Raw genomic sequence first — 23,621 nt, 5'->3', positions numbered from 1 at the left:
CATTAAATTCAATTAAATTCAATTTTATGCATATAACGCCAAATCATAGCAGCTGCTTCAGGGTGCTTCATTAAGCAATACATGGAAAAGTTCTGCCACCATGAGTTTATTTCCAAGTATGACCTTCCTTGGAAATTAAGTCATCTTCCAGGAAAGGAGCTTTCATGACAACTCCACCGTTTCAATATATTAGTTATTATTTTCCTGAGAAACGAGTTACGACAAATGGCGTGTACGCAGCCAACAAGGGGTCTGTTTTCAATCAGGTGCTTGTGGATTGTAAACCCACGGAGCTGGTGTTCTTTTATGAGACTGAGAACAGTTAAAAGGGTTTGAGGGTTGGTCAGGTGTTTAAAGAGCCTCTGGGCCCACACAAAACATTAGCTGCGGCAGCAGTTAGATATTAACTGAGTCTTAACCTTTATGAGATTTGTCTTGTAGATGCTAGTATTTAAACTGATCGTGTTATTGGCTGCAGCTCCTCTCTCATTATTTATTATATGGGTATTTTGATATTATTTAATCAGCTTTTCCAGTACTTTTTCACTGTGCAGGTGCTGTGTGTTCAATTGAATTTATTGAACTTTCAGCAGCAAGTAGGGCTCCATTTCCTCCCATCCATTTCAGATCTTCTTTTTTCTGGCGTTGGTTTATACATAGTGCAGCTCTGCAAAGATAAGTAATTACGTGTTTCCATGGGAGAGGCCAGAAAAGGTGTCCAGTGTTGATAGCATTGACTAGTGAAGAGAGCTGCAGATATTATACTGAGTGGGGCAGGGGACATGCAGGCTTTACTTTAAAGAAGCCTCAGTTTCACCTCCAGAAATGTTGCTCTGCTGTTTTGACGTCTGACATTGAACTGAAGCATTAGGGCTCACAGCAGCTGTAGATAGCAAACTTGATCTGGGGTGTTTGCAGAGCTGAAAAAACACACAGATGTGAATATTTCTTGCTTGTGGGATCTTTCATTTGCTTTGTAGTCCACACAGCAGACCACTGCACCCCCCCTCCCTCCCCAAGTACTCAGATCAGTCTATGAATAGCTCCTGTCTTGGACTCTTAAGTGTGTGCGACACTGACCAGTCATTACACACTCTGAAATCTGACTGGCTGGACATATGCTCAAGCAGGTCAAGCAGTTATATTTGTACTCTTGGGTTTCATCGCAGACGTTAATGTCTGTCTTCATGGGTTTCATTAACGTCATGAGACATTATTATTCATTGTCCAAAATTAACCAGTTCTTAATGAGCTTCAAAAATAGAAATTACCTGATCAGAGCAAATGCAGACAAAAAGCAATAAATATATATTCATGGTTAGATTAATGCATGTGGTTATATCAAGGTTTGTTGATTTTGAGCTGTAATTATCATTTATTCAAATTTCTCTCTATCACTCCTCCCCAGCTTGGCCTGAAAGTTAATTGCAAGGTTGTAATATTATAATACAGTCGTCTTTATTTCTTCATTTTTAGCCGAGGACAGTGTGGCTTTATGCGTGGAAACATTTGTCTGTCGGTCAGCTTTCGTCCAAATTCAAATAAATTATATGACATTGGTTTTCTCTGCTATTATTCTGCACAGACAAAATTGCTCCCTGAATGAGTAGGAGTAATTCGGAGCACACCAGTTCCACTCTTTTCTCTATGGAGTCCTGTTCATTAAAGGAAAAAAGGTGCTGTCATTCTTCAGGAAAAGTTTCTTTCTTTTGTCCACTTCACAGCAGAAGGTCTCGACATAAAGAGAGCCAGCACACTGAGCAGTTCTCAGTAATGAAACTCCCACACTGAGATCTGCTCTAATATGGTTAATTCTGTAGGAAAGGAGCTGTCCGACCAGACAAACGGTTGAGCATCCAGTTGGATTCAGCCCTGTTCTGTCTCACTCACCAACACATCTCCAGTGTGTTCTGTTCTGTGCCGCGCCGTGCTGTCTGCGAGTGTGTCCTGCATGAAGGACAAAACTAGCAGTGCTTGCCAGAAAGAAGCAGCACCCAGCATTTTACTGTTATAGCATCCAGGACAAACAGGGCTACTGACTCACCAGTTATGAATGAGTCGAGGGGCTGCTGGTTAAACTCTGTCTGCTGCTTGTTTGCAGTAGATATGAGAGTTCACTAACCAAAGTGTCACGAAGGGTAAAAATATGCATTTTCTTTTTCTTTGTTTTGTGTCACTGACGTGACGAACAAACACCACAGTTCTTTATTAAAGTGCATCTCATGGCAGACTGATCAACAGAGAGACTGCAGTGAGGGAACATGATAAAACCAGCAGAGCAGAGACTGACTATTATTAGCCTGCTAGTGTTCTGCTATTGTTAGTTTATTGTACATTCTGGACTAATTATCCTGCAGAGCTCAGTTTGCTTGACATAGAGGACAAAAAAGCAACAGTGTATGTGACCTCAGCTGGGGTGACTGCATGGATGACTTGAGAAAATATTTCTTATTGTGTCTTTTTGCATGTTCTCTGAATAGAATTGTTTTTAAAGCTAAGGATGTGATATGAAGCTTTTCCCCTCCTGCACTCCTGTCATCGATTTACTTCGCAGTCATTGTATTTCCTTGAGTCTCAGCTAGGAGCGAGTTCTTAAAACTAACTGAAAAGATAAGAAACTAAGCCAAACTTTCGTACTGTGTCCCCTCAGGGCCGCTGGTTCTGGCGTGTGCGTAGGAACAGGGTTCTGGATAACTACCCCATGCCAATCGGTCACTTTTGGAGGGGTCTCCCTGGCGACATTGATGCTGCATATGAGAGACATGATGGCAGGTTCGTCTTCTTTAAAGGTAAGCAGATAATACTGGTGCACATACCGATGGATGCATGCTTCCTATTCTGTAAATGATGACTATGATGACTTGTCTTGCACACTCATGCTGTTACTATTCTTACATGTATTCTCTTTTTGTAAAGGATTTATGTCACCTTGATACCAAATATGAGAAGTCAAATGGGATTAATTCAGTTTATTGCTTAGTAACTGTAAAGAAAAATGCATATTAGTGGATGTAAGCTTGCAGTTTTCAGCCTCCAACAATCAGTGGAAACAGCGGAGATGACTGATTAGATTTTGGTAAAAAGAGGTCAAAGGTCAGGGTCCCTTTGACCGCACATCCATCCCAATCACGAATGTGCTAATGAATGACTGGAGGAATTTATTTATTTATTTAATTTGGCACAACCATTCACTTAGACTCAAGGCTGAACTGATCAGATTGTAGAGGTCAAAGGTTAAGGTCAAAATTCATAATAAAAGAATTCATGCATTGGGCATTTATAACAAGGCATCCAGGCTTGAGAAAGTAATTCCAGGTTATGCAGTTTAAAAAATAAAAAGATAAAAGTTAGATAAAGAAGATAAGCGATGTGAGATAAACACATCTGTATCTAGTGTGTAGGTCCAGGTGTTATCATAAATCAGTCTGTCTTGCTAATGTCAAAGTTGAAATATTCTATTTGTTTCACCTTTATAGATCAGGTATTTACTTTTTCTGGACATATGGACCATAAATATATCTCACATAAACATGTGCACTCTCGTGCATAGAAAACAAAAAAACCCTCACATCTGGTTTCTTTTTTACAACCCGAGTACAGTTTCAATCCATCATATGAGCAGTAAAACTGACTGCAGCTTTTTCTATCTTCTACAGATAATGTTGAAGATATCCTTAGTCCCACTTCCTTAAGAAAGCAACAGTACATAATGTGTTCACCATGCTGAGTATTAATCTTTTTTAGAACAGCTCATTATTTTGGCACAGACTCTGAGAGCAGCTTGTCTTTTACAACAGCGAATAAAGTTGAATGAAAAAAGAAGAACTCGGCTGCTTGATTCTGGGTGCTTCGGGCTTTCAGGCAGCTGTTGATAATGAGGAGAATGATGTCATCGGCAAGACTCTGCATGACATTTGGCGAGAAGCCATTAAGCAAAGGAAGAGGAAAGAGGGAGGGAAGAAAGGAAACTGGCAGAGTATAAGATTAAGGGGGACAAGCACAACAATAGGATGCCTATTATGAACACCTGTATTTAAACCCATCGCATCAGTCAATGCATTTACTTTCTCTGGTGGTGACTAAAGCAATCACTCATCACTGTTGTGCACAAGTTCTTGCAGACTTGTGAAATAGAGTTTTCAATCATGGGCCAAGAAACAAGCACAGCTTCAGGCACAACCAGCTGATCTTAAGACAAGCCCACATCAGCTGATACCATTCAACACCTCCAAGTTCCAAACCTCATATTGCCTGCGCTCTTTATGGTGCATCTGCAAGCCACTTCTCAACCCACCTCAACTCAATCCTAAGTTTTCATGATACTTTGACTCAGTGACATATCTTTGTGATTAATGAGCAATATTATGTGCTACTACTTTGAATTGAAATACTAAAACAGGTTTCACTTAAATTGTGTGTCAATGCTGATGAATTTTGTGGCTCCAGCTAAGACATGTTTTGTTATAAACTCTGGATTATAGTAGTCTCGACCGTTGTAGCTACAAATAATGGCCCAAAAGGATTTTCTTCCTTTGGTGATTTTGGGATCTGAAATGTGGTTTTGAGTAATAGTTATGGCAACTGTTTTAATTCAGACACCAAATATTAACACTGTACATGTTTTTACATTAGCAATAAACTGAACTGTTTTTTGTTTATTATTTTATATCCAAACTAGAAACTAGAAGCACAGAAAAGCCAACCTGACAAATCAAACTAAAGCACAATGGAGACAGTAAAGAAACCCTGACACACAGTCTAGAGATCTGCTCATGCAGAAAAATTGCTGTTTCTACCGCTCCACCAGCCCTTCAATCAACCTGTAAGGCTCCTGGGTATATTTTTTCATCACTGCCCAATTTCTACATTCGAGCTCATCGCTTAAGCCAAAACACAAAGTCTTACGATATTCTGCTGTTGTACAAATATCCTGCATCTGTGCATTCTCTGAAATACAGTAATACATGGATGAATTGATGTTTGTATTGTACTGATTTACTGTAGTGTACTGTAAAGTAAATCTTTACTGTAAGCCAGTTGCACAGCTGTTGTGTTACCCAGAGGTTTCCCTGCTGCTCTGGTCCAAAACAAGGCCAGCTGTAATAGAAACAACATTCATCCCTGTAGAAAAAGATTTCCAGGGGAAAAAAAGGCATCGGATTTTTATGTCACTGAAGTGCTCTGGCATTGCCTTGAAAAGCTGTGGAGTAAGTCATGGGATTTTACATGAGGGCTGTGCACCGCAGGAACCCTGGGAAGCATTGCGTCAACCTCTTGTACTATCCAGATGCTGAGTGTAGAGCTTTCTTTTTAAATGAGGAGCAAGGGGCCAGAAGTGGGTGGATGGATGGGCGGGTGAGGGAAAGGCAGAATGAAGCCAAAAGGAGATGTAATGGTGAAACACAGTCCCCCTGTCAGATACTGTGAGAAACAATAAAACGTTGCCTTCAGCAACAAAATGTGCTTTAGCCTGACATGAGACAAGCCACTCCTTGTGCATAATTACAGGCCAAACCCAAACTCTGTAATCAGGGATGTCGTACTCACTTCTGCTGAGTTTTTTTTTGATTGCTTGCCAATAATCCATTATTGCATTCTTATTATTTACAAGTGTGTGTAAATGCTGGCTTGGTTTGTGGGACTGTTCTTATCCGTAATTGCTAGCAAATTAAACATGTGTGCACGAGCATTCTCGAAGGTTTATGATGTGTGGGTAACCATATATATGTCATATACAATGTGATTGTGTGTGGTAACATTTTCCATATAAGGGTAAGAGTGGATAGGGGAATGCTCCAATGTATACATCAGAAAGCATCACATAAAATTTCTCTCCTCTCCTCAGGAAACAGATTCTGGCTTTTCAGAGAGGCTAACCTGGAACCAGGCTACCCACTTGAGCTAGTCGATTATGGTATAGATATTCCCTACGACCGAATAGATACAGCCATCTGGTGGGAGCCATCCGGCTACACTTACTTCTTTCAAGGAGACAGGTAATATAGCCCTATACTCTGTCTGAGTGACACTGAACTGTGAGTATATTGCATTAAAAGGATATCAGTAGTTTGGTTGCTTTTGGCAAGTTCTTGCAGGGTCACTTGACAAATCAAATGTTTAATCTAAGGAGTGTTAAACACAATAGGGTCATGTTTATCACTGTGTAGCATCTCCTTTGTTTAACAACAGTCCACAAATGTGTGGGAACCGACGTTTACAGACTCATGAGAGACCGCTTGCTGAAATTTTCAGAGAGGAATATCGTCCCACTCTTGTGTGACGTGGGATATGAGCTGCTCAACAGTCCTGGGCCTTCTGTGTTGTACTGTTGGTTTCATGATGTGCCAAACATTTTTAGCTGGTGACTGCAGGCAGCCCAGTTCAACACCCAGACACTTCTACTACAAAACCTCCCTTTGTAAGAGATGCAGTATGCAGTTTAACATTGTCTTCTTCAAATATATAATTTCTTCCCTTAAAAAACAAAAAAAGGGCATCTGGTGGGAACATTTGTTTCTGTAAAAACTGTAGAAAACTTTCAGTGGTAATGGTGCCTTTTGATGCCTTTAGGCTCTCCTGGTACACAGTCATGTTACCAATCTGTTGTCCGTTAGCCTAATTAGTTGCTTCACCTGTTTTTTCTTAGTCCTACTTGCATTTCCAGCCCTTTGTTGCTCTCGCTGCATTTTTTCCGAGATATATTAATGTCCTCAAATTCAAAATTTGCTTTTTCATGAAACAGTGAAATGTGTCAATTTAAGAATTTGATACTTTGTGTTCTGTTGTTAATAAAATTAGTGTTTATGAGCAAATTATTGCATTCTGTTTTTATTGAGGGCAGCAATGTCTTGAAAAACCTAGTGATCAACTTGCACTCGTCCCAGCTACAAAGGTCAACAGCAATTTGTTGATTGGTCCAGCTTTGTTCCAGACTGGAATATCTCACCAGTTAGATGCTAAATTGCTACGACATCTAGTACAGACCGTCATGCTCCATAAATGATGAATCTTACTCATTTTGGCAGTCCACAGACTTTTCCTCTGTCACTATCATGATATCAGTATCATGATTGTAGTGAATTCACTCTCATCCTGGCTGATGTGAGATGGATTTCAGACATTGACTCCCTAGATTTTATGACCAAATACCAGCAGAAATAAAACTGTAAGAACAGCCTTTTTTTCACTCATCTGTTTTTATTCTATATAGAATAAAAATCTACTCCTTTTGGAAATCATGTTTCAGTTACTCAGAAGCCATCCATAAACCTTGTTGTGAGCTGATTGATGTAGGAACTATTTTTAACTGAACTACAGCCCGTAACCGTACCACTGTGCAGAAAAGCTCATGTCAAACATACTTTATTTTCACTACCATGAAGTGAGTGGTTTGACTTTGGTGCATGAAAATACACGCCCTGAAGGTTTATGTGTACAGAACGCTCACAGCATATTAACTCACAGAACTACAAGTATTCTGTGGAAGCGGTACTGTGATATGCACTCTGTGCAGACCCAGCATGTAGTGTACTGAGGAAGACGTCTGCTCTGTTCTTGTTTAGACAGTTGATAAACAGTATCAACCTTCTCCCGCTTTCTGTCTTCAGGTACTGGCGCTTCAACGAGCAGTCTCGCTCAGCTGACAGAGGCTACCCGAAGTCAATCAGTGTCTGGGGAACGTCAGTGCCCTCTAATCCCAAGGGGGCCTTCCTCAGCGATGATGGAGGTGAGCGGTGTGGTTTCTGTGTATGTGTTTGTGTTTGGAAAGGGGAGAAGAGGGTTTGTGGCAGACTGAGACATGCCTGAAACAAAGAATCAGGGTGTGGTCAGTCATCAGGAGATGGGGGAGGGTGTGGGTGTGATTTTGAACTGACATGTGAAATGCTTCTGGCTTTACTGTGCATTATTGGAGAGGAGTGATTCAGTGTCTTGACTCCTAGGGACGCAAATTTATAGTTTATGAGTTTCATGTAATTGAATTATTTTGAATTCTATTCTTGTCAATTTGAATTATTTTTTGCTCACTATTTGTTTAACTTGGTAGCTGACTTCTATTAAGAGTTGTTGTGCACACTCTTGTTGAGATAATTTATGAAATCACTGATTTCATAAAACGTGCTGTCTTTAGTGGCTGTTCTTCAGTTGAATGGTGTTCAAAAGCAACATCAATTCATAAATAATAGATGAAAACTAGACCAAAACTGCATACTTTTATAGCATACAGTTTGTACTTCCACCTCTTTGTTGATTAAGAGAGTGCAAACAGGGATTCTTCATCTGATTGCCTCATTGAAGTCCCTCAGCTTGTTAGTTTTATTGATTTTAATACTATAATAATCCAAAAAAGGTGATTTTGAGCTTTGCTATGATTGGATTTATTGAACATTCTGGGTGGGGAGTTCTTTTTCTTTGCAGATATGTTAGAAATAAGCAATTATTGGACTGACAGTAGCCACTTGAGTAATTTTAATTGCCTCAACTGAACACAGAGAGAATTTAGAGTAAAATATTGAAGTTATTAAAGCAACAGTTTGACTTTTTGATAAATATATTAATCTTATTTTTTTGCCAAGAGGCTCAATATAATTTAGATTTTTTTTTTAAATGATCATGTTAGCGTAGCTCAGTATAAACCTTCAAATTATGGAGAAACCACCTACTTCTCTCTAATGGGGAACAAATACAGACTGTTATTCTCTCTAAGATGTACAAATATCTTGTTTAATCACGTACAGCTGTCAGTTATCTGGTAACTCTTTAAAGATCTCTCAAAAACTCTAATTATTCTTTTAGTCATGCTTTAACATTCTTTGTGGGCTCATGTTTTCTCCATTTATATTTCAGCATACACCTACTTCTATAAGGGTTCCAAGTACTGGAAGTTTGACAACCACCGTATGAAAAGCGAACCGGGCTATCCAAAATCCATCCTGAGAGATTTCATGGGCTGCAGCGTGGACCTGGATCCCGACAGAGACACGGACACAGACTCGGGCCGCAAATACCCAGACGTAAGCCGCCCGCCATTTAACCCCGACGCAGGACGTGATGGCGACAAGGGCAAAGACCGGGACGGAACAGATCGCGGGGGAACGGACAAAGACAAAGGCTCAGACGGTGACAAAGATCAAGACTCTCGCGAGGGACGTGAGGAGAAGACCAATGAGGTGGATGTGGTACTGAAGGTGGACGACAGCCAAGAGCGGACCATGAGCATCCTGATGGTAACCATCCCACTGGTCCTGGTGCTGTGCATCCTGGGACTGATCTATGCCATCATCAACACGCTGCAGAGCAAAGGGGCACCACGCCTGCTGGTGCACTGCAAACGCTCACTTCAGGACTGGGTCTGACCCCTGATGTTAGGTCTTTGAACGCTGAACTTGATTTAAACCTTAGATGCCCCCTCCTCCTCTAATCTAGCCCTCTTCCCAGTGATCCATCTGTCTCCAGTCTCTGTGCTCAGTGGCTCCTGCAGCTCTGTGGTAGTAGATCCATGCAAATACTGTAATGATACATACACACAAACTAGACGCGAGCGTAACTTATGTCTTACATTTTCAAACACACACACAGACACACACCTCTCTAACCTCCTCCTGTCTCCCATGGTGCTCTACAATGCAGTGACTGTAGTCTATTTATATGAGAGAAGTTTGCACATAGTTTTGTTCTTTTTGTTTTGGTTCATTTTATGTGACTTTTTTGTTGTTGTTGTTATTATTACTTCTAAAGCAGGAAGGCCGGTCTATTCTCTCTCACATCTCTGCTCCGCCCTCCTCCTTCCCCTAATCTCCGTAGGGGCTTTTTCCTCGCTAATAACCTGACATCAGCTTATGCTATCTCAGTTGCCACAAAAGGAAGAAATTTAAAGCATTAAAAAGATTTGTAGACAGGCCACAGTGCTTCAAGTGGGGTCCAGAAGGGTTCTTTCCTTCCTCTCATCAGCTCCGTGTTTCTTGTCTTTCCTTTTCTCTGCAGGAGAATCTGTGAAGAGGTGTTTTGGGACCTGCAACAAGCTCAGATATTATTCTCTTTGACTCTTGTTGATGGTGATTAGGGTGTGATTGTAAGTCTGAAGGTTAATTCAGAGTTCAGATTGTTAGACAGAGGAGGGCAGGTTTGTTTTTAAACCATTAAATCTTATTGTTGCAGTCTCTCCTATTTATGTTAATAATAACTCTGTATTCACTGTGAGATCTGAGAAGGTTACATGTATATCAGTCAAACAGGGTTTAAACAAACAAGATAATAAAGCCAGAGCTGTGTGGCTATTACATACTTTTAATTTCTTGTAACCTTCTGGTGAACATATTATTTATTTAGACAATGCAAAGTAGTGAAAAAAGACATTTTTCTAGGTATATGATACAGTAGCCTAAGACTGACAATTGGCTGTTTAACTTCATTGACAAACACATCGATGCACTCTGCAGACACCCAGTGTTGCTCTGTCTATGTCTATATCCACTTTTGTCTCCGGAAAAGATTTAGTTTTCCAGTCCGGCAGCTATAAAAGCTTTTAAGCTTTTCAACCTCACTCATGTTTTTTATGCCAGTAGACAGAATTAACTAGCAACACAGTCACATAATTCTATAGATAATTCTAGATAGAAACACTGGCACTGCAAATAAATTAACCCTTTAAGGTCAGATGACTAATGCCTTCCATATCTTGTGTTCACACTGATGGACAGTAGGTCTGCCTTCTTTCTTTCCCTTATTTGGAAGCTTGTCTTGTTAAAGAGCTCTCTGGCTGAAAGGATAAATAGACTATAAAGGGGACCTCTTCCTTTAGTTCTCAACTGTGGGGCTAATTCTCAGAGATCCTCTTTTATGTCAAAAATAAGACCTGTCCTTTGTGCCGTGAAGGAGACGGACTAATAGTTAATGAACAAAGTCAGCTCACTGTGAAATAACACAGGAGGGAGAGCATCTGGGTGTGCGAGAGACATAAAAGGGGGAAACAAAGCTAAGGCTGTTACAGAGCATTCACGGAGTGCAGCTCGTCTACCATGCAGTACATAATGCATCTTTTACTGCTAGTATTTTTTAAAGAGACTTCTGGGATGATATGCAGTCTTACTGTAAGCACCAGGGTGGGCTCAGGCCATGAGGGCTTATGTGAACACAGACTAATCCTCCTCATCAAATAACAGCAGGTGTGCGCAAATGCCGTTAACCTCTAAACTAAACTTTGACCTTACTGAGTCAAAACAGTCGGCTTTCGTTTCATCTCTCAAGAAGGCATGCACAGAAAATTGCCTCTTTATTACACGGAGTTCTCAGTCTTTGTCAGTGCATTCAGACACACACTGGAAAATTGGTGTAAAACGGTGACTACGCTGATAAAGAGTCATGAAAGGCTAAAACCAGGTGTGGTGACCTTTTAAAGTCAACATTTTTCTTAATGGCAGCAATTTATCTCATCGTGATGAGTTTATGCCTGAAGATAAGGCATAAAATGAGTGTGTGAGTGAAAGTGTTTAGAAGTTTGATTTCAGACATAAATTGGAGGAAGGTTTATCTGAAGTAGCATTTAGAACTAAGCTGCCACTCTGACCTGGGGGGTGGGGGGTTGGCTCAGCTCACCCAGCTCAGGTTACACAAATGGGGAGGGTATCGAGAGTCTGAATTTCTTGCAGCTGAGAAAAGGAAAGGGGGAAGGAGGACTGAGGGAACACGCCTGACCTCGGCTCCCTGAGCTTGCAAAGTTTAGATCTCAGGAATAAGGAAGGGTGGGAAGAAGGAGGAGACAAAGAGAAGAGGGAGAGAGAGTTGGCAACAACCCATGTGACCCAGATTCCCTTGCAAGTTCAGCAGCAGTGCTGGCCAAAGAGGAAACTTTCGCTTAGAGTAGGTGACAGGCCTCGTTTAAGAAAGCTTGTCAAAGTGTTTCACTTGTAGTTTTGTATAAGCACATGCATGCTTTAGAGCCTCCTTATTGGCAGCATTCATACTTATTTTCCATGGATCCAGTGCTCATGTCAGTGCAGGTGCAAAGCCATTTCTGCCTCGGTGCCTTTTAATAAAGCCCACATTTCCACAGGTGAAGAATCAAATATTCTAAAAGATTTTAAATAGTAGTTGGGGTCATTTCTGTGTTGCGGATATTATGGCAGACAGTCATGGGAGAATTTTTCTGTAGAGCATTGTCATATCCAAAACAATGTTTGGTGCCAGCTTTTTGCAGTTCTTGTCATTTTTTGGCTGAAATACATTAAACTTCTAAACTGGACACCAGCACTCTGTCCATGGATAAAGGTGTAAGTGCATTGGCCTAACCTGATACTGCTGTTCTGCTAGGCCTCCCACTAAGAGAAGATAGAGCAAAGTGAGACACCTAAGTAGTCAGACCTGAAGTTAACAGGATACCCATACTGAAAGGAGGAAAAGGAAGAGCAAACTCAGCCGTCACCAGAAGTCTGGAGATTGATCTGAGGCAGGTCGATAGCAGTTGCCAGGAAACGGTGTCCCGTGTCCATCCCTCATCTCCTCATCATGAAGCTTTTGTGGGGAAGGAGGGGTTGGCGGACGCAGCTAATCAGCTTTAAAAGCACTCCCTCCCCCTCTCCTCTACTGTCCTGCTCTTCCATTTGGTCCTTCAGGCACATCAATGAGCGTTCAGACAGCCCAGCGTCTGGACAGGCTCAGAAAGTGCCTACTCATTGCGCTAGACACCCAGTTGTTTATGGAGTTCTTCTTTATTAAGCCTCCTATTCTCCTCTATAACCTCCAAACAGAGAGCCCACAGGGAGTTAACCACTTCAAAGCTAAAGTAACCACTTCAAAAGTCTGAAAGAGAGGTCCAGTGCACCTGAGTTTGCCTCACGCAGAAACACAGTTTTGGTGATTCAGCAGTTTGAGCGATTTTCTGTGAGGGGACACTGGCGGGTTTAATACAGTTTATTTGTCTCAGGACACCAAGCAGAAGAGAAGTATTGAAAGGTTAGGAAAGAGATCTGTAAGATTGATTGATGCCTGTTTGTGTGCATGTAGAGGTGTTGAGTTAATCAGCCCTCCTCTCTATAAGCTAGGCCTGTGTTCTGACTGTAAATCTCCCACACGCCACGTCTCTCCACGCTCGGCCCAGCCCTCAAAGCCCGAGGGGATCATAATAAAAACAATGGCCTTCTCTCTCACTCTCTTTGTCCTCCCCCTATTTTCTGTCTCTCTAATACATACACACTAACACATTATTGTCACACACAACAAAGCTTGCTAGTAGATCCACCTACTTGTTCAGCAACTTTTAACACGATTTGCTTTGATTTTTGTTGATGTCACATTCAGATTCAAAGCTTGCAAAAGCTGAAGTTCATTTTGAAGTGCATACCCTTAATGCAAATTTTAGGTAAGGTTAGGATATGCTGATCTCAGTCTGAGCTTTCATCTCTCTCAGGATGTGTTTCTGTAAAGACTGCACGTTAAGCATTTCTCATTCAACCCTGATGTTTTGTTCTTTTTAATGAACATCTGTTAAAATCTCCACAATCGGTCTGAAGCCAGGTTGTATTGTAGCCGTGTCTTCTCTCTCCACACAGTGTGCTTTTTAGCTTGCAGCTTCCCACTGTCACAGTGTATCTCTGCACTGCCTAATCACTGCAAGCTTCAAAAAGTCGTTGCATCAGCCCTGTGCAAAACCCAAACTCTAGGAGAAAAAACAGATTAATAAATAACGAACTAAAAAAGATTAAAACAAAATCTGTTGGACTTGACAGACTGTTTTCCTGTTTCAGTTTGTCTTGGGTTAACTTTGTGGCTTACAGTGACCCCAGCCAAGGGGATTGTGGGTTGTCCAGATGCTTCTCTCTTTTCCCAGAGTGCATCTCAGCTTGCTCTCTGAGCCCATCCACTCTGAAACCACTCATCTGAAATCACCACTCGGCAAACCCGACCGCTCAGCTCGGGAATGAAACAAAAACAGCACCTGACAAATGACTTTCAGCATCCGTCTGCAGCGGATCAGCTCTCGTCGTGCTTCAAACAGACACTGAAACTGTTGAGTAACTTAGGAAAACTGTTTCCATCCACTAACTGCAGCTACTATAGAGAAGAGTATATTTTGAAGGATTCAGTCACTTCTGTGCTGACCATCGATAATGAACCATGGCATCTCACAGCATCTCTTTTCATTACTGCCGGAGTAATGTTTCAGTGATTTTCTGAAAAAAAGAAAGAAAAAAAAAAACAAACAGAAAAAAAAACCTTCAACCCTGCGTGGGACTAGATGGAAAAAAAAAACTCTGTTTGTCTTTGATCATTTGTCTTATTTTGATTTGATTTGTGCATATTTTTCTCTCCAAACTTGATTTGTTTCTGTTAATAACATTCCAATTATTTTAATTTTGGGGGGTTTGGTTGTGTTTTTATTTTCTTTAGAAAATGTAAGATTTTATACATTTGTGTTGTGTGTTCACCTCTAGTAGAGTGTGTTAACAAGCCATGCTGGACATGTACACATTAAAATTTTCCTCTGAAAATATACAAATTTGTGTCTTTGTTCAGTTTGTGTAGTGACTGCGGCAGCACAACCTACAATCCTGCACAACTGCATACAGTACACACACCCTCTACTTTCTTCCTGCGGTGAGGTCACTGTCCATAGGGCCTTGCTTCCTGTCTCACACGGGACAGGCAGCACAACGGCCTTATGGACCCAGGGAAGGGAGGATGAGAGAGGGGAGGGGGGCATGGCAGATTGCCAGGAAACCATGTGAGCAAGAAGGAAGTTAGCAAGCAGTTTTTAGAGGCCTTATGAAGCAGCACAGGCAATGTTGTCATCACACAGAGAGGAAATTTCATTGTTCAAAGCACCACAACACAAACAGCAGAACTGCAGCCTGACAGCAAACTTTAATGAGATATTTCTGTGCAAGCAAGTTGTCTGCAAGACTAAATAAAGTGACACCTACTCTCATTCATGCAGGTGTAATTGCCCCAAATTCTTGCTACACTCAGAAAATAAAGCACCTTATTGTACCTTTAGGGTTACAAAAGTTTGCCACAGAAGCGGTACTCCCTAAAGGATTGCCATTGTACCTAATGGCAACTTCCAGAGCTGAAAAATAAAACCAACTGTCAAAATCTGCAGTTTCTGGCATTTGACTTGAGTCAGTCCCAACAGACTAAAACACCCAACTAAACAGTATCAAATAGCAAGTTTACGGCCTGTTACAAAGAACATTTGACCTGTATGGATAGTTTCCTACTTTATATCAAATGTGCTATCAACCTTTTGCTATCAACAGTACATTCAATGATGATTAACTTCTTTGTAACTGCTTTGATTAACAGGTGTCCCAAAGCAACGAGCTGTACAATAACTTATTGACTATTTGATGGCCCATTGGGAGTTTTTTAAAGGGGAGGTTTGTACTTCAGACAGGGCTGGACCGGGACAAAAGATCAGCCCGGGCATTTTGACTAGAGACCGGCCTACCAGGTATTAAAGCCATAATGACTTTTAATGAAAACAAACGCTGTTGTGACAGTGATGCACAGTCTTGTTGGTATATATATGATTTCTGTACATTTTACATCAGATAAAAACTTTGGTTGTAAGATTCAGATAATTATTTATTAAAAGCTAGAAATTTTAAATGAGAAAAAGAAAGAAAAGTATTTATTTGTGCCCCCCTTTTCCCTACATGGACCACTGGCAAGACTTTGCTAGACCCGCCCCTGCACAGTTACCAGCTGTCAGCTACTTAGAAAAGGATCTTGGTGTTATTTGTCTCTCAGAAACAGTTCATAACTTCCCTTCAACTCATTCATGTCACCTAAAAGGTAAACCTGTTTCTCCATCACCTGTTCAGCTCTGATGATTCAGTAAGGACATCTCCTGGTTTCATCTTCATGTTTCCCTCTCACCACATATCCAAACCGACATCATGACCAGCAGCTTTTACAGCTGTGGCTCCAGCAAACATCAGCTGATACTAGAAATTAATATTAAAAAAATTCTAACAACAGCTGATCGAGCTTAAATGTGCTGCTGTTGTTTAGCGCGACATCCACTGGTTTCCTCTTTCTGGCGCAAAGTGGGCAATAAACAAACAAGAGAGAAAAGCCGATCAGCTGATCATTGATCAGTTTCATGATTGAAGTAGCAACAGGAGAGGGAGGGGAGAGAATGAGAGAAGAAGAGGCAGCTGACAGCGTAAACACACAGAATAACTCCAGCTTTGTGTCTTTTTCATTCTAGCTGAAGTTCGGGACAAACTGTGTTCCTTTTCAGCTCAATACGAACTGCATAATATTTTCTCTGAGTATGGACATTCCTTTTTTACCGGATGGTTGGCAACTCTACTAACCTAATGAATCAAGTTCACTATCAGTAACATCATAGCACCCAGTAAAAAGTCAGCACAACAAAATTAAACTACACCTAAACTTGGTTTACATCTGACCCAGACAGACTGCAGGTCATAACTTCTTACTTGAAGTTCAGTTCACCTGATACTCGGACTGGCAGCCACCTCGGGTCTCTGCTCCTCCTGCCTCCCCTTTCCCTCAACCAGCTCCGCCATATCCACCACCAAACAACTGAGTTATTTTTACATTTTACACATGGACTAGCATCTGGCCAATCCATGACTTTTCGTTGTTTATGCCGTTTGAAAAAAGAAGAAGAAAAAAAAAAAAGACAAAGGCCTATAAAAACGAAAAATCCCCATCGGCCCACCAGGCAAATGCCCGGTATGCCCGATGGCCAGTCCAGCTATGTTCGTACCCTTAACATGACATACTATTTTAACTCTTGTACTTCTAACAAACTACAAGTGTAGGAACCTTTTTGTCATAATTTTGTACCTTAATGTACAAAAAAAAGAGAACCTACTAAAACAGGTAAGTATTTATTCATTCAAACACGAATGAAGTGTTACTGAAATGGGACACTCTTCTCAATTAAAGTTTTATTTATCTCACATCTGTACATAAGAATTTAACCTGACCAATCGACATATTTGCTGTGTTAATTTCTGCACCATTGTGCTTCCAGCATACACAATAGAGCTTACAGTATGCATGAATAAACAAGAAAGCTATAAATTCTAAAAATCGAAGAGTAAATTTGAAATTTTACTAAATTTCTTCTTGGATTTGAAGTTTCTTTAGTTATTTTATCCTAAAATATTGAAGACGTGTCACGGTTGATGCTGGCCAACCATGGGGGTGTGAGGAAGGAGGACCCAAATGCTGGACTCTTTAATGAAGACAGTGCGTTTATCTACAGTGAAGTAAATAACCAGCACACCCCATGCGTGCTGTCCTCTTCTGCTCCACGCTCCTCCTGCAGGGAAACAACAGCCGTCAAACACAACTCCCGCGGGCCTGCACGACACTACACTAGACACACACTAACTTGGAGTGTAACTCAATGATCCCGCGTCAAGGAGCTCTCAGCTACACCCCTATGTAGCTCCCCCGACGAACCAGATCAGCTGCAGGTGTGTGAGGTCCTTAGGCGTGGCCAGCCACCTGGCAGGACACACCCACCAGGCATGAAGACTCCTGTAGACCAGTGCTCAGCACACACACACATCCACACACACGAACAAACCCACAAACCAGGAAGTCGAGGAACATCAGCACCAAAAATACATATGTCCATCACTCCTCAGGGACCCTGGGTCGCTCAGTAAGCAGTGTAAATAGGCTATTCAGCTTTCAGTACTGGGTAACGTACATGTGCATTTTCATACTTGAAAAATGACACAGATTGACGTCCTGATCGGTTAGTCAAGGAGGTGTTAGTCAAGATGTTTCAGGTGAACACTGTGTCTCATACAGTAATCCAGAGTGAAAAATCTATCCAACTGTTGGATGTAATGTTACAAATGTGTAAAGATGACATTAAATCCTAAAGGATATAACCAATAAATCACCAAAATATATATCAACATTAGTGTGTATTGTTTGCTTCCCTGTCCTATTATTCTGCACCTGTTTTTCCCTCCTTTGTTGATATAGGCTGTGTTTTCTCCTTAGTGCCATTGTCCACGTACTCAGCACTCCATAGCATAGCACAGTTTCCTCGTAATAGGCTTCTATGACCTTGTTTTCTTGTTATTATTATTATTATTATTATTATTGATTTTCTTCCTCTGTCTGTTTTTTCTGCTTTAGCATGCCAGCCAACTGACTAGTTGTGTAGCAAACCTTGAAATCCTAATGGACCTATTCTGTGACAGATGTTATTTTCCCTGGTCTCCTGAGTTGGGCAGAGTAATTTTTTTCTGTGTGAAATGTTTAAAAAAGAAAGGTCACAAATGGGTCCTTTAATTTGTGAAAATGCCAACAAATTCAGTGGAGATGAACACTAGTCTCTACTTTTAAATGGTATATCTACTGAAGTTATCAAACACTCAGACACGCCAGCAGAAAATCAAACAAAAAGTTCCTTTGCACACCCAGACCACAGTGGCTTCATTTGCAGTCATTCTGGCCGCCTGACCGATGCAAAGCTGTAACCGTGTGTGAGAATACAATGTAGTTAGATGTGACAGCCACACTCTTTTCATCGTCAGCTCGCTTCCACAAAGTCTGTGTGATGTCCGATTGCGCCTACATGAAAGCAGAGCGAGTCACTGTCAAAGTGAGGTTATAGGTTGCTCCATCTACTGCACGCTGGATCCAGCAGAACACTCTTTCTTGTGTGCTCCATGTGTCAAAGAGCAACTGTGGAAAGGACTCGGGCCTGATTCATGTGTAAAATCAACTCATTTCAATGCTGAGTGAAATATCTGGCTCTCTAGCTGGTTGTAAGGTCCCTTTTGGTTTTGGAGCATTTTTGATGCATGTTGATCACTGCCTTTAAAAAACAAGGTTGTGGGCAAAGCAAGCTGAAACATATTTTAAAAAATGTGAATAATTTAGTAAGACATCACTTTGTAAACAAGCAGCTTTATTTGTGAATGTCCCGTGTGTACATCATATTTGAGTGTGGCTTGCTTTCTGCTGTGTTTACATGCTTTTAATGCTTTCCTGCTGCGTACATAAAGTCCAAGGATTGCTTGTTAAATCTGTCTGCCACAGTTATCACCTGGTACACCCTGCGGAGTGTCGTAATTACTTACAGTCATCTCTTTCCGCCAGGTGGAAATGTAACTTTCCTTCAGGCCCATGAGACACACATGCTTAAAGGACAGGAACTTAATCAGTAACAGCTACAGTTACTGGCTCTGCTGCAGGAGTCTGACGGTGGTGCCACCTGTTTAAGAGGACTTTTACTGGCATACACCTGTTGGGCATCCTGATCACATTGGCTCATCTGTGTGTCACTGGGCTTTAACAGATTCAAATGTAGTTTATAATTTCAATTATATATTATTTTCCTTAAAGAAAAGGAACATCGATGCTAAAGCAAACTTTTCACAGGGAAAAAAAGCACATTTTCAGCAGCATGACAGGTAAGTGTTTTTTAAGCTTATGCGTAAGTTCCGTGAGGAAGATCTGTAATCACTCTGCCTGCTTTCCTGGGTGTTGGGCTACTTTTCTTTTCTTTACATCACTAACACTTTCCCAAGTTGTCAGTCTCAATACTAACATGTAGTCCAATCACCTTCTCACCTGCCTTGTTTGAGCCGATCAGCCTCTGCTTCGCATGGTTTAAATCTATGCTCTCTGCCATTCACCCTTTCCAACTCTCTTTTATGAAACCCACCTCCTCCTCATCTTCCCCTCAGACACCTCAGCCCGAGCTCTACTTAAGCCTCAGTCTTCATCTTCACCACCACCAGCGTCTAGACTCTGGAGGGGGATTCGGTTCTGCCATGATGGGTCATCGGAGTCTAATCGCCAAACACATTAATTTCTCTACCTCATTAAATCATGTTCAGTTTTCAAAGTGATGTCTCCTTGTTGGAATCTCATCTGTCAGAAGTTTACTGAAGTTTATTGAAGCAACTGTTGTTAAGAGTTGGCACTGTAAAAATAAAACTGAATTGAACTTAAATCTAGGTTTTAGGTGTTTTTACTGGCAGGTGGATGCGGATACAGAGAGCTTTAGCCTCTCACCTCCTCTAAATCGAGTTGCTGAGCTGGACTTCTTGAAGGCTTGCCAGAGTTTTTAAAGGGGGACCTATCATGTCTACTATGCCCAGTTATATTTTTGCATTCTTTTCATTTATTTTCCAGTTTAAAATAATCTTTGTTAATTTGTCATAGATCTTAGTGCAGCCTCTGAGTGTAACCGCAGTCTGTAATGAGCAGGTTTAGCTCCACTTCCTTTTAGGGCCACACTCTCTTTGAGCCAGCTGTCCTCCTATTGGCTGCCCCTCTTAAACAGAATTCTTTAGTAGCAGGTGGGTTGGGCTTCTGACGTGCCATCCTGTCTTCTGATATCCACTCACTGACATGTCACTGATGATGCTTTAGTGTCATGGTCCTAAGGGTTTTCTGATAATTTTGGAGTTATTTGTATTTTTATTGAATATATTTGTGTCTATGATGATCTTAAGGTTTCAGAGTCATTTCAGTTTTGAATTTAGTTAATTACTATATACTTTTATTTCTTTTCTTCACATTTATCTGCACATTTCTTCACATTTATCCCAGGAAAGAAAAATCCTACTATACTCACATACAGCCCTTGTTGTAAAGTATTGTGAAGAAATGTAATATGGGTGTGTAATGCACTAAAAATCCAAAGAACAATGTACTTTGGCTTATTTCTTTAGGTGTGACATAACTTATTTAGATTAGCTGATTAAATAAGATGAAACTTTAATGAGGCTGGGGTAAATCTGCTGCGGTAGATAATGAGATACAGCAGGGGAAGATAAGAGCAGACTGGATGAGCGTCCATAAATTAAGTAAAGCCATTTAAGCAGGCTACAACAAAAGCATCGGGCATGTACAGTATGCAACCATATTAGGATTGTTGACACATGCGCAGCATTGAAACCTATCCACCAGACTTCTTCGAACTTCTTTCAGATAAACACAACTCCCTGGAGACACCTGGAGATTCCAGCTGTCACGGGCAGGTCACCATTCTATCACAGTGCCAACGCTGGCAGAGAGAGGCAATCATTAAAACTTTGAAATTACCAGTTAACCTAACATGCAGGTCAGTGTGCTGTGGAAGGAAGCCGTAGCACTCAGAAAGAACCCCATGCATGCTTTGACCTTCTTGTTCTGAGGCTACAGTGCTGCTGACTGCACTGCTAAAATGATGAAACACATTTTTGTTTTTCTTTGAATCATTTTCATTTTTAATAAAACACATTTTCTATCCAATATTCATGTTTTGCCCAACAAAGGCTGCCAACCTATGTCCACAGTGTGCTCTGCTGCCTCTCATCCTATCCCAGTCTTGTTACCATATCCTTTTATTTAATCCTTTTTTTCTCTGCCAGAAATGTTTGTAGCTGTTTTTTCTATTTATTTTTTTTAAAGTGTGTATATAATTTAAAAAAACACTGTACCAGGCCATTAAAAGGAAAACTGAGTATTTTACTCCTAATTTTACTACACATGCAGAAACTGTGGACTCCACCTGAAGGATGCTTACACAGTTGGCGTATTGCTATTTAGTGTCACGCAGATGAATCTGTGCAGTCACAAAATGAAATGAAACTTGGATTGCAATCAAACGGTGGCTCAAGCAGAACACTGGCGGAAGAGTTTAATCTTAAATTTAAACTTATTCAGGAAGCTACTTGGAAACCTATTTCAGTTGTACCTTCTATAACCTAATTATGCTATCAAACCAGTGTTTATTGCATTAAATTTAAAAAAGAAAAGCTTACTTGCCATAAGAGGATCTGTCCTGAATTATCTAACGCTCGTGATTTTGTATGATTCCCCAAAGGAGTAGTCTGGGTTATATAATTACTGTAATTAAGCCAAAACTAGACTTTGAGCCTAAACTGAGACATTTACTCAGCATGTACCTGTGAAGGATTTTCTATTAAAGCTTTGTGCTTGACATGGGGATTTGTCGCTTAGTTTGCTGCTGAGGGAGAACATCTGGACTCCTTCATGAGACCACATACAACACCTGGATGCGCTTATAAACAGGCAAAGAATGTGTGAATTAACATGCTCACACGCAGGTGAATGGGTATTTTAAAAGCACATTTAGCAAAGCAGAGCATGTGGTGTAATGATAGATAATTATACATTACTGATTTTTACTCCTCTATGTATGCCATTTGGGATTTTTTAGTGTAAGGCTACATTTTTCTTCACTGTCCATTACAGAACCATTTTCTCAGCTGTCATCTTCGCACAAAGAGATTATTAAACTAAATTATGACAACCAAAAAAAGATTACAGCCTGTGTTGTTGATGTGAAGTGACATAAAATGCAAGTTAGAATATGCAAAAAGTACATGAAAATCAAGAAAAAGTGAAAAACAATGAGCGTTAGAGATACTGAACATGTAGGTTTGTGTCTTGTGGTGCTGACACTGCTGCAGTTTTCCACAAGATTTCCACCGTTTGTCCATTTTCCTTTCCTGAGAGACATTTTTGACCTCATCTCCACACCAGATGAGTCCAGAAGACAGATGAGCTTCCCACAGTCTCTTGTGTTTTTAACTTTTTTTTAACCTGCACAGAATCAAAGCAGTGAAGAAGAAGAAGCGAAGAAATGATGCTCACTTTAGACGACTAATTTCTTCATAATGACTTAATAGGACAATTAAACTTTGTTTAGATGAAAGAGTAAAATCTTGTGCCTTTCCCACAGGTCATTCTAGTTATTATGGACTTACATCATCGTGTCCTAGATAAACCACAATCTGTCACCCTGTAGGTTTCACTTACAGCTTTAAAAGGGGAGATATCTAACTTTCTACATTCAACTCATGCATAAAAATCCACTGGGAATTACAGCAACAGCCTTGGGAAGACTTACCTGGTCATTCCATTCTCCTGACTTTATATTACTGTCTTTATATAACTGTCGAAACTTTTTATTACATCCCACATCAACTCTGCAGTGGCTGATGTGAAATTCTGTGCAGAGATGTGCTCTGTGAAGCTGAGATTGCAAAGAGGAGCCAGATGAGGTGGTGAGAGTTGAAGCAAACCTGCTCCTGTGTTTTACTGTGATCTGAAGTTTCCCCATCTGTATAATAAAAACTGCATCTGTGTGAGGATGTGCGCAGCTGATCTCTCTTATGCATAGCATTAGGAAGTGTATGCGGATAATGTGGATGCTATCATAACAACTGGCAGGAAAGCTCATATAATTAAGGAATGCAATAAAGTTAATGAGGAAAACATCACAGGGGAGACAGCCGTATACCTGTGTGAGCGATAGTGCAGCGTGCTTGTATCAAAGAGCAGTCTTCACAATACAAGAGAGGAGTGCTGATGATGAGCAGCAACACATTTCAGTTACATCTAGGGTCTGAAACGATTCATCAAAGCAGCAGTTAGTTTGGCTTCTGTGCTCAAAGCTCATCTCTCCCCACAAATATGATGCACATAGAAATTGGGGAGTGATGAGTACACATCCTCCAGAGCCTAAAAGTGGATGCTGGGGTGGTGGAGGGTTTGAAACAGCAGGCAGCGATGCGGAGCAGCTGCACCACTGAAGTGTGAGAGGAGAGATGGGAGATTCTGCAGCTTAAATAGACTGGGTACCGTGTACAACACAGTCT

General features: G+C 40.9%; 1 protein-coding gene across 1 annotated transcript in view; it reads left to right on the top strand.

Moving 5' to 3' along the window:
- Nucleotides 1-14,491, top strand: part of mmp15b (matrix metallopeptidase 15b) — a 33,973-nt gene extending 19,482 nt beyond the window's left edge. The window contains exons 7-10 of the mRNA XM_085289055.1: nucleotides 2,651-2,789; nucleotides 5,846-5,996; nucleotides 7,608-7,726; nucleotides 8,845-14,491. Of these exons, the coding sequence (XP_085145181.1) occupies nucleotides 2,651-2,789; nucleotides 5,846-5,996; nucleotides 7,608-7,726; nucleotides 8,845-9,353 (918 nt within the window). The 3' untranslated portion in view covers nucleotides 9,354-14,491. The remainder of the gene's footprint in view (nucleotides 1-2,650; nucleotides 2,790-5,845; nucleotides 5,997-7,607; nucleotides 7,727-8,844) is intronic.
- Nucleotides 14,492-23,621: the final 9,130 nt, after the last annotated feature.

The sequence above is a fragment of the Mchenga conophoros genome, linkage group LG1 (assembly GCF_057382185.1).
Source record: "Mchenga conophoros isolate Kocher_MC1m ecotype Shallow Benthic linkage group LG1, M_conophoros_male_GT1.1, whole genome shotgun sequence".
NCBI classification, from domain to species: Eukaryota; Metazoa; Chordata; class Actinopteri; order Cichliformes; family Cichlidae; genus Mchenga; species Mchenga conophoros.
This window is presented reverse-complemented; position numbering and strand designations above follow the sequence as displayed.